The 14,345-nt window shown below is 33.2% G+C and overlaps 2 protein-coding genes across 2 annotated transcripts; both read right to left on the reverse strand.

The window, feature by feature from the left end:
* Positions 1-2,388, reverse strand: LOC134274620 (uncharacterized). The gene is made up of 3 exons (XM_062756898.1): positions 2,314-2,388; positions 695-1,723; positions 1-514 (listed from the first exon to the last, which is right to left on the reverse strand). The coding sequence occupies exons 1-3, from the start codon at positions 2,386-2,388 to the stop codon at positions 38-40; spliced, it is 1,581 nt and encodes a 526-aa protein (XP_062612882.1). The 3' UTR covers positions 1-37.
* A 3,534-nt stretch (positions 2,389-5,922) lies between these two features.
* LOC134274611 (spidroin-1-like) lies at positions 5,923-10,402 on the reverse strand. The gene is made up of 2 exons (XM_062756889.1): positions 10,217-10,402; positions 5,923-7,832 (listed from the first exon to the last, which is right to left on the reverse strand). Exons 1-2 carry the CDS (start codon positions 10,286-10,288, stop codon positions 6,108-6,110), a joined length of 1,797 nt encoding a protein of 598 aa, XP_062612873.1. The 5' UTR covers positions 10,289-10,402; the 3' UTR covers positions 5,923-6,107.
* Positions 10,403-14,345: the final 3,943 nt, after the last annotated feature.

The raw sequence follows: 14,345 nt of genomic DNA on the forward strand, positions 1-14,345 counted from the left end.
AATAAAATAATAAATAAGATAATACTACTTTCTTATCTCAACCATTCATTTTCTGTAGCACCTTTCGTAATAGAATTTCATCATATTCCAATGGCTCTTCGGTAACCATGGTGTTTTTGATAATTCCACTTCCACTTCCGTGATTTACTGACGTCACAGACGCACTTGGTCCATATTTGTCATGTGTTATTTTTATCTTTTTGGTAGTTCCTACATCGAATGTATGTGTCTGGTTTCCTATTTTTAAGAATCCGACGTTTGAATTTTGATTGATATTATTTGATGTTTGACCTTGTCCTGTCATAATGGCGTCAAGTCTTTGGAGTTCCGTCGGAAGTATATCCTTTGCTATCTGTTGAACTAAAGCATCGGACACGCCTGGTCCTAGCACCTGTCTTAGAGCTTCTGAAGGAGTCAAAGGAGTGGTTACTAAGGGAACCGGTGCGGCTGTGGTTGTCAAAGGAATCTGAGCATTATTTATCACTTGAGGACCCGTGGCTGTGGCAGCAAAAGGCTGACCAGTAAGAGAGGGCGGGGATTGTACTGATGAAGCTGAGTTCCTTTGAAGCTGGTTAACGAGATCCTGAATAGAGTTCGTGGCTTTAGCATTTTGGTGACTGTTCGATTGAACTGAATTTAATGAAGCTGTCTGGAGTTGATTCAGAAGGTCTTGAATGACGGCTGCGCTGGGAACATTGTTATTATTGTTAGATTGCGTTGAGGAACTTGGGGATACCTGGAGTTGAGTGATTAGGTCCTGCAGTAATTTTGTGTTTGGATCATTCTGATTTGCATTGAGTTGTGCTGATGTAACAGAAGCTGTCTGGAGTTGGTTTAGAAGATCTTGAATGGAATTACTATTTGGAACATTTTGATTGGAATTCGGAAAACTGCTTGGGTTCGAGTTAACTTGGACATTATTAACTGAACTGCCTGGGGAAACAAGGGTATCTCGAAGTGTCTGAATCATTTGTTGTGAGCTAGGATCTCGCTGGTCACCGAGTACTTCGACACGTGTGTTCCCGATCTGTACATTCAATGGCTTAGCAGAGTTTTGGTTTCGGAGAACCACGATTTTTGGTTGAAATTGGGATCCACTCTGCATTGATGATAAACGAGAAGAATCTTGGGTAAGGGAAAGGTGACGATCATTTAAATTAGCGTTAACATCACTTGATAAAGAACCAAAGTCAGAGAGCCCACGGGTCAGACTAGACCGATCTCGTCCAGACTCAACACGAGAATTTAAAGACGAACTCTGTTCCCTCAGTAGAGAGTTTAAGAGTTGCATCTCTCTTACTACGTGATTCCCTTGCGCTGTGTGTTGGTTTCTGACGTCACTTCCTGGTTGCCGCTCCGGAAAGCCAGATTGAACATTTCGTGAATTAATACCCGTTGATGACCTTGATATTTCTTGGCGCACATTGTTAATGCTAGAGAAAGAGGACCTTCTTCTATCTACGGAATCTCCAGCAGAACTTCTTAATTGAAAACCTCTAGAGTTAAAGCCACTTTCTGACCTTCCATTGTCATTAAAATTCCTGCCAGAGTGAATTGTCAAACCAAGCCGAGGTCGTGTATTCCGAACCCGAACATTTCTAGCAGTTTCTATAGGGGCCGTGTCAAAAGACGAGGGTCGATTTCCCAGCACTGTTTCGGGACCACCTGCAACTGCAAAATCCAGAGACGGTCTGCCTAAATCAAGCCTTCGAATGATCCGCCTCTGTAAGAAAAAAGAACAATCTATACTGCAATCGTGTTCTTATTTATCGAAGATATACATGAGCATTTTAATGAAGTTATTTTAAAAAAGGACATATCTAAAATCAATAAAGTTAGTCTTACAATTTTGCTTTCGAAAGTTTTGTCTTTGCATTCAAAAGCAAAAAATTATTATGCAGTACAAGATTAGTACATTTATAAATAATTTAAAATATATTTCATTTTATTTTTTTATGTTGGTTTTGCTTCAAAAAGTAAATTAATTTTTAAAACATGAAATAAATATTGTTTTAAATAGAATCAAGCCATAAATAAAGAGATTCGCAAGTACATACATGAATATAACTTGAAAATAATCGATCATTGAATGCGAAATATTCTAAAATGAAATGCAGATATGCATATTGAAAGCATACCTGGTGGATGAAAGCAAAAGAATATTTTCTTTAAAACTATATATTGCAGTCCATAAGATATCTAAATAAATTATTTAAAATCGTGAATTGTTTTCATCGCGTACTTCGTCGCATCCTTATGAAAACAAATAACTAAGATAAAGTTCAAATTTCAGGTGATACAAAATTCACTTACCGACCCATGGAACCTTTGAGCACTCGAAAATTGCAGAAACACCCCGAATAGTACCACGCAGAGAACCACGCGCATAATGCCGGCTTTTACATCGAAATTTCGTTTGAGAAAATGGCAGCCAGGGATAGTCAAAGCAGAAAATTAGAATTTTTATCGCCATGTCAGGGATTAGCTTTTACATGGATGTCTAATTATTATTTCGGTAATGCATGTTACGCCATGTTATTACGTAACTCGGCTGGGTTGCGTTGTCTTCGCGCCGTTTTATTGTCTTTCTATTGCGCGCCGTGTTGATTAGGAATGCAGCTCAAGGTATGCATTTCTATCGAATTGCTTTTGTATTTTTGTATCAATGGTAGTGTGGTTCTTTCTAATTTGTTTATAATAGGCAATTTGTATTCTCAATTCTTCTAAACCATTCCCCAATTTAAAAATACTTAAATAGCACATAAAACTTTTGCAATGCTTTGCTTTTCTCATACTGTTGTTGTTTTCGTCAAGTGCATCTTATTGTAAACTTGTTGTTAGGGAGAAGAGCAGTGGATTCAAGTTACATTAGCTGTTTGAATTTCAGACAAACGTGGATATCTACAATATCTGATTTTTCAAAAATAATTTTTAGATATTCTTACACGCTATCGTTTTTACTTTTTTTTCAAAACATAGGGTGACTATTGAGTACCAAGCTTTTTTTTTTTTTACTGTCATTTGTTTCTTTAAAACAGTGTACTCCCAAAACGATACCTATCAAGTTTCCTTTTTGTCTTAAACTCAATTATACATTTAATTTATCATGATATTTTGTCCTTGTAGGTTCTTGTTGCAAACGACAATATCCTTTTTTGATACCCACCATATCATTTTTGTTAATTGAAATCCACCTGCTCATATATTCATAAAACAGACACCGGTTGCTGTAAATTTCACATATTTCAGTGGATATATCTTTGGGAATCTGAACAAGTTTGAAAGCAGCTTTAATGAAGCGCTTAATTTCACTATTGTTTACTGATTCATTACCATTCATTTTTAATGCAATGTCTTGAATTGAACTTGTTTTTTTTAGCTTCTCACAATGCAACTATGTGACGAAAAGTGGTTACATAAAATGTTAGCAATTCATTAAAGATTCAATCATGAGAGAAGGTCAAGTTAAATGTGATATGATTTCTACGTTTTGTCATAGAGTTCAGAACACTATTTATCGAATAGCCCTCGTAAAGCTTTATACGCTTAAAGAGTGAGTAATACACTACAATTTGAAACAAAACTTAAGGAATTAAATTTTGTTATTTTCATTACACTCCATTAAATTTTTGCAAATATCTATTTTCAGGGATTTTTCCTTTTCTTTTCGATGTTTTACCTACTAGGAAAATGTCAGAACCGGCGCCATTACAAAATTTAAAAATTCGCCTTCTCCAACAGGATTTGATTTTCGATTCTTGCGAACCGAATTAAATGTCAAACTCACAATTTAACAATAGCACATTACTTTAAGTATTTATCTTTGAAAAGAAAATTTCATAGGATTTATAAGATTTTAAAATGCCCGAAATAAAAAAAAAGAATTTCGTCAGTCTGATAAAATGGTTCCGTTTAAACGAACCATTAAACTATGATGATGAGTACATGAAGTTTTTAACTATTGAAAAGTTGTGAATTCGACATTCATTCGGTTCGACATTCATGAAAATATCGAAAATCAACCTGAGAATGCGTCTTTTTTTTCGAAGCGGCAAATTCTCAGTTTTCGTTATGGCGCCGGTTAAGATGTTTTCCTGGTACGCAAAGTATCAAATCATGAAAAGGGTGAATAAAGTAATAAAGATTGTTTTTTTTCTGTCATGAATAATATAAATCGGTTTCGATTTGCTTGTTTAACCTGCAAGATAGCGAAAAATTGAAGTGAATCGCAGGAAAATTAGGTCATTCAAATCGAATTATTGGACAATTTTTTTTCTGGAGACAAATATTCTTGAGACATATTTTATGTTGACATAATAATGTTAATCTTTCTTAACGATAATTTTTACACACAAAAAAAAAAGTTTCACAAGCATGATTATAAAAAATTAAAATCTAATTGTTATCCTGGGATTACCGGTAAATTTATTGTTTCATTGTTTCAGCATTCTAAATGGATTTTGTCTTCTTGCTTATAAAAAACAAAAAACAAAAAAGGTATATTTCAGTCATTTTATTATCAAAATTTTCAATAGCTCATCTTGCAAACATCAACAAAGGCAACAAACACAAGCTCACTCTCTTTCTCGTCAAACAAAAATAAACAAACAAAGAAAAAATACCATCAACATAATTTAAAAACATAATTAAAACACGATTAAAACAATTAATAATTAAAAACAAAAATTATACAGTGAGACAGATGACGTCGGACAAATAATACAAATTTTCAAAGAAAAAATGAAGAAAAAAAAATCAAAAGATTTAAAGATTTTTATCCCCAATTACATGTGGTAAAAACTGCATAGCAGTTTCTTTATGTGGTGAGAAAGAAATTAATCTTTGTCAATACCGAAATTCTCCGCTAACGAGAACGATCAGAAATAAGAAGGGAAAGTTTTATGCAGTATATTAATTGATGACTAGTTACCGACGACGGATAGGTATTGAGGCTTGATTATTGTAATTAAGAGCTCTTAGATACATAAGGACAGTTAATATTTCCCCCGGACTATAGTTTTTATATTGGCTCAGAGGTTAATGTTTTTGACCAACGATTACGAACTATATCTCGAAGGAACATATTGTGATAAATAATGAAAACAAATTCTTAGAACAAAGTAATTACTTCTGTGTTAAGATTCTAATAAATTAAGTTTTATGCCTTTGTTTTTCACAATATCTTTTATAAAGTAGGAAGGCAGTGTGCAGATTTTCTTTTGTTTATAATTATAAAAGAACATAGTATGGCATTTTGGAAAGGGACATTTAGATATTCTTTAAGTATTAAAAAAAATAAATGACTTGAAAAAGAAATTCCTCGAAGATATTGCGAAATTGTAATTTAATCAATTGTTTTATTAAAAATAAATAAATAAAGACAATCATTCTTAAATATTCATATATTGAATTTATCCCAACACGGAGTATCGTGACGTTCATATCAAAACGATACATGAAAATGAATGAGCTTTCATCGGATAAATATATTCCTAATAAAGAAACCAAATGCGGATTGGGAATACATGAAAGTTGCTGATCGTGATTTCTGATTTACCCTGTAAGTATGGGTGAATGACAATTCACAGACCATAAACAAAGCATATGTCAGTGGCTTTGCCGGGCTGTAGGTACTCAAAACTTCACCAGAGACAGGCGCGACTGTCTCGCGACATCTTAATTGATTTGTGTCAAGTCTGCGTCCATTGCTTGTCACACGGCTTCCAATCCCGGAAATAGGGCAGTAAAACTAATTTTCAGATTCATAAAAATAAAATGTTCCGGTGTTTTGAAAATTATAAATTGAATGCAAAAATGCAATTGTAAAACGTCAACTGCTGAAATTTAAAAAAAATGAAAACTTTTTTGTTTCGCTGTGGAAAGTTTACAAATAAAGTTTTTTTTATTACAATTTGATGATTTGAAAAGTAATTTTGTACGAAACTGAAAAGGGAAGCTAATTCTGCATTCTTTACTGCACCATCTCATTCCTCGTTTGTGGACAAACCATTTGTAGAATGATCCTCTAGCACTGGGCCACATTCAACGCCAAAACTGCACCTCGAACTTCCAAGGTACGAAACGTTCTCTGTGGAACTGGGGTAAACTCATGCCATCTCACCGGGCTCGGCCTCCATCATTTCTTTTGCTATTGCAGCGGCGGCGGTCTGAATAACTATATTTGATTTTCCTGTACTTGGATCTTTTTTCAGGCCAATGTTTAACTGTCCACCATTAGATTTAATTACTACCGGTTCTTGTGGTAATGTTGCCGGAGTAACACCAAGAGTTGGCGAAAAACTAGAAAAATGACCTTTTATTGCAGATGATAGACTATTAAAATCAAAAGAGTTTGATGCAAGTCCTTTAGAGGAAATTGAATTCAAACCTGGGAGATTTGGAATGCTGTTCATTAAATTTTGATTTCCTGCTAATAAACTCCCCATTAAAATGTCACTGGATGACATTCCCGAAGCAAGTCCAGAATTGAGAAGGTTTGCGGCTCCCGCTGCAACCGGCAATGAACCATCTAGCAGGGAGTTCATAGAGCTGGCCGTGATAAGCTGAGAAATCAGATCCTGTTGAGCGTTTCCAGTGCCATGCCCGCCGTTTCCTCCAAGGGATGTAAGACCGTCAACACCTTGAGTGAGTGCATTTAGTTGGCCGTGTCCCAAATCATGCCCGTGACCATTATTAGCTCCAAATCCCGTTCCTCCTCCTCCAAGACCAGATAAGCCGTGCAAATCATTTCCATTTCCGTTAGCTCCAAAGATTACATTATCAAAAGAATTCCCATTTCCTCCAAGTCCAGAACCATGTCCCCCAGTCATTCCTATGCCATTTCCTCCAAGGTTGTTCATGTCAGCACCAAGTCCATTCCCCCCTAAACCATGTCCTCCAAGGTTGTTTATACCAGAGCCAAGACCATTTCCTCCTAAGCCAGTTCCTCCTAGACCATTTCCTCCTAAGCCAGTTCCTCCAAGACCATTTCCCGCTAAACCATGTCCTCCATGGTGATTCATGCCAGAACCAACTCCATTTCCCCCCAAACCATGCCCTCCTTGGTTGTTTATACCAGAACCAAGACCATTTCCACCTAAAACACCATTATGATGTCCACCATTATGATGTCCATGCCCATGGCCAATTCCTCCGATGCCATGTAAACCATTTTGACCATTGTGACCTCTTAAATGTCCACCATTTCCTTGACCTACCAATCCCCCATTATGTGGATGACCATGACCATGACCCAATAAACCAGCATTCTGCCCATGCCCCAAACCGGCCAAACCAGCAACAGGTGAAAGGGGGGCCACAGCGACACCGCCAACAGGGGCAATAGGGGCAACTTGGGCAACTTGCATACCTGGTTGAGGCATGACTGGTTGAGCCATGATTGGTTGAGGCATCCCTTGGTTTCTTCTTTGAGGATTTGCTGATTGCCGAGGTCGTTTTGAGCCAGATCCTCTTTTTGGTGCTCGACTTTGTACGGATCCTCTGCCTTTGTTTATGATAGATGATGCGCCATTGTTTTGGTTTCCCCCTACAGGCGACATTATATTGGCTGTTTTGGCCAGAATAATCGTTTGTTTGATATGGTTGTTGGTAATTTTCTTGGTATTTTTTACTTTGGTAGATTTTGCAACCTGCTTTTTGGGGGATGAGTTTGCTCGAATGACATTAACATTGGGTGATCGACCACGTGATCTATATCTCACTGCTTGTCTTACTGCAGATGGTCTTCTGTATAGTCTTAGTCTTCTGAGAGCTGATGACGAAACGGGAATGTAGCGTAGGCGCAGTCGTCTTCCCCGTGTTTTCAACCGATTCTAAAAAAAAATACGGAAATAAAATAACTTTTTTTCTAACCTTTAACAGAAGACGGTGAAAATAAAATTATAAAAACATAACAATTGAGATAGTTAAACAGTGTAAATAATTAGATACTATTTTATTCATGTTCAAATATTGAACTTTATAACAGACGCGTGATGAGTTTAAATTTAATTTAATTTATCTTTTTTTTAAATTTTATTTATTTAAAATTGTATCGTTTATTCAATCTTTTTTTAAAAGGTAATATTCAAAAAAAATGTTTACTATACGAGTAGCTATTTTTTTTTTTGCATTGTTTTGTTTTTCTTAATATTTCTTTTCCTTGCGATAATTAATCATTTCTTTATCGTCGCTATTCTACATGATGTAGGATCAAGCAATATTTCATCCTTTCACAAAAATGATAAAATTTTAGAAAAAAATGAAGTTGCTCGTGATTGTGAATTTAAAAGTATTCCTGAAAGATATTTTTTATACAGTGAGTAGTTGCCCATTATATTTTTATCGCAATTTTGTGATTACCAAAACTTGAAATGTGTATTTTTTATTTAGAAAATCGTACAAAATAAATAAAGTAAGTTAATAATTCAATATGAAAATAAGTCTGACTTAAATCATGACTTCAAAATTCAAAGAAATGTCTACTGAGTATTTATTATAAACAAAGTGAAGACCCCTTAAAAAATTATCAGAAAAAAACCATGGCGACCTACTTTTGTAGACAAATTTAGCGCTAAAGTAAGTATATTCTGCGATGACTAACTAAGGAAATGGATTTATTAGACAGTATATTGCATAAGGTCGCGGTTTACGAGTAGCAGTTATTGCTAGAGAAATAAAGCAAGCAAATTTATGACCCGAAGTCCTACTGAGTGAATGGCAGAAATTTGCATTTCCGCAATAAAACCGGCATCAGGCCAGGCGTGAAAATATCTATCAAAAAAAGATAAAAATTGTAAAAATGGCGATTTGTCAATTGAGACTAAACATATCTCTGGTACTGAAGAGCTAGGTACTTTGTTATTAGATTGAACAGGCAGAGTCTTCAATTAAATTTGTTGTTTTATTTCATTATGTTTTTGGTATTGTAATAATACACTCACTGTATATAATAAGTGTTTTATGTGTTTGCTTTGTTCCAGCTTTTTGAATATTTTTGACTTAATGATGGCTTTTTAACTTGATTATCTTGATTTTGTCTTTAAACGATATGGAAAATGCATCCATGTCACAGAAATAAAAAAGGATCATTTGCTGAACAATTGTTTACTTTCATTCTACCAAAACTGAAAAGGTTTCTACTTGTAACATGGTCATGTTTTAAAAGATAACTTTTAAATGATATTTAAATATAGATTGATATTCTTGAGATTCTTCCAATTAGTTTTATTGATAGGCAAAAGAAAGGACATTTTTATAGTTAAAGAGTACAAATCCTTTAAATTTTCTGCACTTGAGATATGTTATTTTTTCTTTTCAAAATTGAAGCTTTGTGTCGAACTGTAATATGAACTAAAACTCTCAATTATTTTCTTTATATTAAATGTCGAGATAACAAAATGGCTAAAACTGAATACTTTGTATAATTTATGAAATCATTTTTGTGCATTAGTTAAAATAGTGCTTTACAAGAAAAAAAAAAACATCTTTTATAAAAAGTATCCCATAGTAGAAATATACAGTGTAGAAACTATGTGTAATCAACTAAAACTCTTTATCTCATTTTTTTTTTAAATTCTTGTGAAATTTATATTTAAAATTGCAATTAAGTTAATGGTAATACATATTGAGAGCATAAATAACACTTTGTTTTATCTATCTATTATTAAACACTTTATAATAAGGTGTATGAAAGGAACTCATTACGAGTAATCATATAAACAAAGATAGTCAAACAAAACAAGAATACATTTCTGATGAATTTCTTCTGTTCGAAGCTTAATGGGCAGTTTAATTTAATTAATTTACTATGAAATGAAACAAAATGATGTTTGGCATGAAATCATTTTTAGAACTAACGTTAGGACCTGCTTTCATGGAATATACGAGCTGCGGATCTAAATCTGCTGACTACAGCATTATGATGAGACAATATACAAGTAGATTATAGTATAGATAAAACTTCTTAAGGACGTTTTGGTCTTCTAGATCAAAGCTCAATTTATTTCTTAAAATCTTGGCTAAAAATTTGTAAAATAAGAAAGAGATTCAATTCCACTTAGACAATAACAGCTTTAGCTACATTTATGCTTGTCAAAGCCTGCAACAGAAGTATTTAGTACTTAAACTTTTTAAAATTTTGAAATTGATTAATGATTGCAATAAAATCAAATTCTTTCGAAGTGTTAGAACGACTTTTAAATTGTATGTTAATTACCTGTGCGGCGTTAAATTCACACAAAAGTAAAAGCATCCACGCAAGCAACACAAAACTTATGTAGCATCTCATGGTTGCAGTGTGAAATATACAACTTAGCACCAGAAATAACAAGTAGGGTGTTAACGGTAAGAAAACACTGTGTATTCACTACACCGGGCACCTGCGATCCCTAATGGTAAACCATTCTCTTGAACAGCTTTATATATCTCATCAAATGTTTATTTATTATGCAGATCTTGGCCCTTCCGTCCGTCTTGCTTTGATATTTTTTGCGGATTTCCTTTTAGTATTTTGAGGCCCCTCTAAAGGGTTGACTCTGAAGTAAAAGAAAATAATATTAATCTTATTTGAATAATGTATATTGATTGCTAAATGAACAATGTAAAAATTGCGTATAAAGTTAAAAGATTTCGGGGATGGTATTTCTCTTTCTGAAGCAGAACTTTGTAATATTACGTCAATAAAAATCTTTTTGTTCATGATTCAGTAAAATCCCTATAACTGATCAGTAACATTTTAAACATTGATCAAAATAATCCTTTAGATCAGGTTTAATGAAATCAATTCGCTAATTCTATGGTCGAAACAATTCAATTGTCAGTAAATACAAATCTTAATTTAATCAAAGGCTGGCTGACTTTTTTGTACTAAATTTTAGCATATTTACACACTGAAGTGTCGACGGATTTCCTCAATCGTATCCCAATCAATTTTTTCGATTATATCAAGGAGCACACGATGTATGAGACCGGTTGACAGGGGATGCTTACTTCTCCATGGCATTTGATTCCACCTCTGATGTTTTGGAGGTCCGTGTTTGCTCTGCTCCTAATTTGCATTGTTTAAAGGACTTTTTTTACTCACAATTCAATTGAAAGAAGTAATAAATAACTCTAGGTTTGGACTTATCAGGATAAAGTTACATTGGATTTTATAATAAATCAGTTTTGGTTTCAGTTATAAGATGCATAGTTCGTGGTACAGATAAAAACTTCAATGAATTCAATAAACCTAGTCTTTTTCTTTTTTATAAAACTGAAATTTTAGGAAACATTTCTTTTGCAAACATTGATCCAAGATGGCTTTACCCAATATTAACTTACAGTCACTATCTGAACATTTGACTTAGTAAAGAGTATATCAGCTTATAAACATTTTAAATGGTTAGGGTTTATCAGTCATATTTTATCAATATTTTCTTATTTCAAAATATTCTTTAATGCTAGCAAGCAAATTTATAAACTAAGCATATTTAAAGAGTGTTAAAGTATAAAATTCCATTTAATGTAGGCCTTTCAACTAATTTTTCAAGTTGCACATATGGTAAAAAACATTGTATAGATAGATTTATAGGTACATAAAATCATCAAAAAAGATATTAACTTATGCATACTTTAATTACCTCATTAAAAAGTTTAATCATTTATAATTGACTTTTCCGATGTTGTGTTTAAGGACAGGTAACTCAGGTGTGAAAAATGACAAACTTAGTGCCGATTTATGAGTTATCGTTTATAAGAATGACATATAGGCTGCTTCAGCATTGGTATTGTTATATACACAAAAGGGTTCCGTACATTGTTTTATACACAAAAAGTTTTGACCAAGAGAAAGAGAATGCGGCTATGCCTTCACTCTACCTGAAATAACAGGGTCAAATGAATGGGGAACAGACTATATTCAATAGTTTTAACTCTCTTCGACGATTATTATTATGAAGAAAATTTAATGTCATGTTTTTTGTGTTCGCGCTTTTTCGCTTCCTGTGTAAATATATATATTTTACAAGTAAATGCAACAATTGATCATCTTATTTGTGTTACTAAGCACGAAGGGGAACGACCGAGTATAAAAATTTAAATAGGTTAGAACTGAGAAGGAGGGTAGATTTCACTTTTTATTTTAATTAAAAATTTTAATTATATGCAGTAAACCGGTGTCCGCAACTATACAGTAAATAAGTTTAACATTGTGCTAAATTTTAAAACCACTGGATTCTACTGAGAGCAAAGAAACTCTTGGGAAATGCTAAAAACTGCCTTGCGTGTAAACAGTTAGATACCCCGAGCCTGCTCTAAACAAGTTTCAGCAGTGAGTTATCGTTCATAACACCGACCCCTAGCGGCAGTTGTAAGGCCTATTTAATGTTTTCAATTTTTCATCGTAGATCTTTATAAAGTTTTCTGAAGGTAAAAATTAAATCAAAAACGCAAATATTATTTTCATTGCATCACATTCCAAAGTTAATAGTGTAATAAGATTAAATTTAATTTGATTGTCTGTTAAATGTATATAACTTTTTTTCTGCGGAAGACGTACCCCGTCGTTGGCCTCAATATTGGACTCACATTGAAGGAATGAGATGACCTACTTTTACATAAGTCTGTATTGTGTTCCGTTGTACTGCACGCTAAGCACAACCCGTTCGCTCGCATGTTTATTACCAATGCTTAGAAATAATCATTGATTGCAGAAGTTTTTTTTGCGCGTGATTGATCATTCTTGTAGGAGACACATTTAAAAAAAAAAAACCACAATAGAGTCGTTGCGTTTTACTCTTATGTATATCCCGTGTTCATAAAGGTGTCTAGAAATCATTGATTTTTAACAGTTTAATTTACATATGGTTTTTATTACTATATAAATGTGTTATTTTTACGTAAGTGCACAAGTCTTTAAAGTTTCTGCCAGTGGCATCTTTTCGTTTGAAGAAACCGTTTTAAAACTGACCTTGTGAATTTTCTGAATTTTTGTGGCCTGCGAAGTCTTACCCTTCAAACTATAGTTATGATGTTGAGAAAAAGGGTTTTAATTTTTAGTTAAACTTTTCTCCAAGTAAAAGATTTTTTCGGACAAAATAACAAATTTAAATGCTTCTTTTCATAACATATTAAAAAAAATGAACCACTGAGTTCAAGAGGAAAACCATGTTCAATTTTTATTTTTATAGACTTATGAAATGCATACTGACACTCACAGTCACATTTCTAGCAATTCAACTTAGTTCGTTATAAAAGAAAAACAACAATGCTCTAACTTGTTATCAATGAAAGTAAAAGTTTTTGGTATCATATGTATAAGGGTCGTTCAATAAATAATGCAAAAATGTCATCAAAAAATAAGAAAAATTCTTAATATTTATCCTTACTCATTTCAATCCATCAAGACATACCCTGTGTTCCTTTACACATTTCTTTTGACTTTGTATACATGAACAGTTAACCTCAGCATACTCATCTTTAACACTGATGAATATCATTACATGACATATATATCTCTGACTTATTATGTTGTTCATATTAATTGCCCTACTGTGTAATATATGTATTATTAAATACCTATGAGAGGTATGTCTCTTGGTCTTGATAAAATTTTAAATCTGACTTTGTATAATCTTCCTTTGTTATTTTTATGTGTTTTGGGAATAGATCTCACAAAGGCTGCGATTTAGCGGATATGGATAATGGAAAGATTTTGAATGTATTTTTTAAGATCTAATTTATTTCTCTAAGCTTATTTGCAGCTGCGTTATCAGGTATATGGAGAATTTTTTGGTCACCGATACTTCGACTTCCTTTGCAGAAAGTGTTTAAATCTCTTTGGTGCAAGTAGAACATAAAAGTAACCATTGCAAGTCTTTTATTTAGATGTATAAATTGTTCATGTTTTAATGGACCTCTTAAATACATGATAACTAACAAAGCATGTTTGGAGCCCTTGCTTTTCTTAAAAAAAATGAAATTATTCCACATGTTTTATTGGTGTTTTATTAAATTTCGGCTATAAAAAGTGCATCTTTGTTTTGTTAATTAATAAAGCAAGCTTACAAAAAAATTTGTGTTGTTAAAACATTTGTTTTTTTTTAAATAGACCGTTGGCACATTTGATGCGTTTTAAGGCATTTGTAAGAGAACGACCCTTATCTGATAGAAATTTTTGTATATTTTTTCCCTTTGTCAAAATTCTACGAAATGCCCTGATAAATAAATTTCTATTAACAATGTCTTTCCATGTAAATCTAGAATTTTCAGATATCAAATGATGTAAACAACATCGATACATTTTTTGTTGTCACTGCATATTTCAATCGACCAGTTTGGCTTTATATTTAAACTCTACCTTTTTT

This window comes from Saccostrea cucullata, unplaced genomic scaffold, assembly GCF_032062105.1.
Source record: "Saccostrea cucullata isolate Sc308-1 unplaced genomic scaffold, CSIRO_AGI_Scuc_v1 ctg132, whole genome shotgun sequence".
In the NCBI taxonomy this organism is placed as follows: Eukaryota; Metazoa; Mollusca; class Bivalvia; order Ostreida; family Ostreidae; genus Saccostrea; species Saccostrea cuccullata.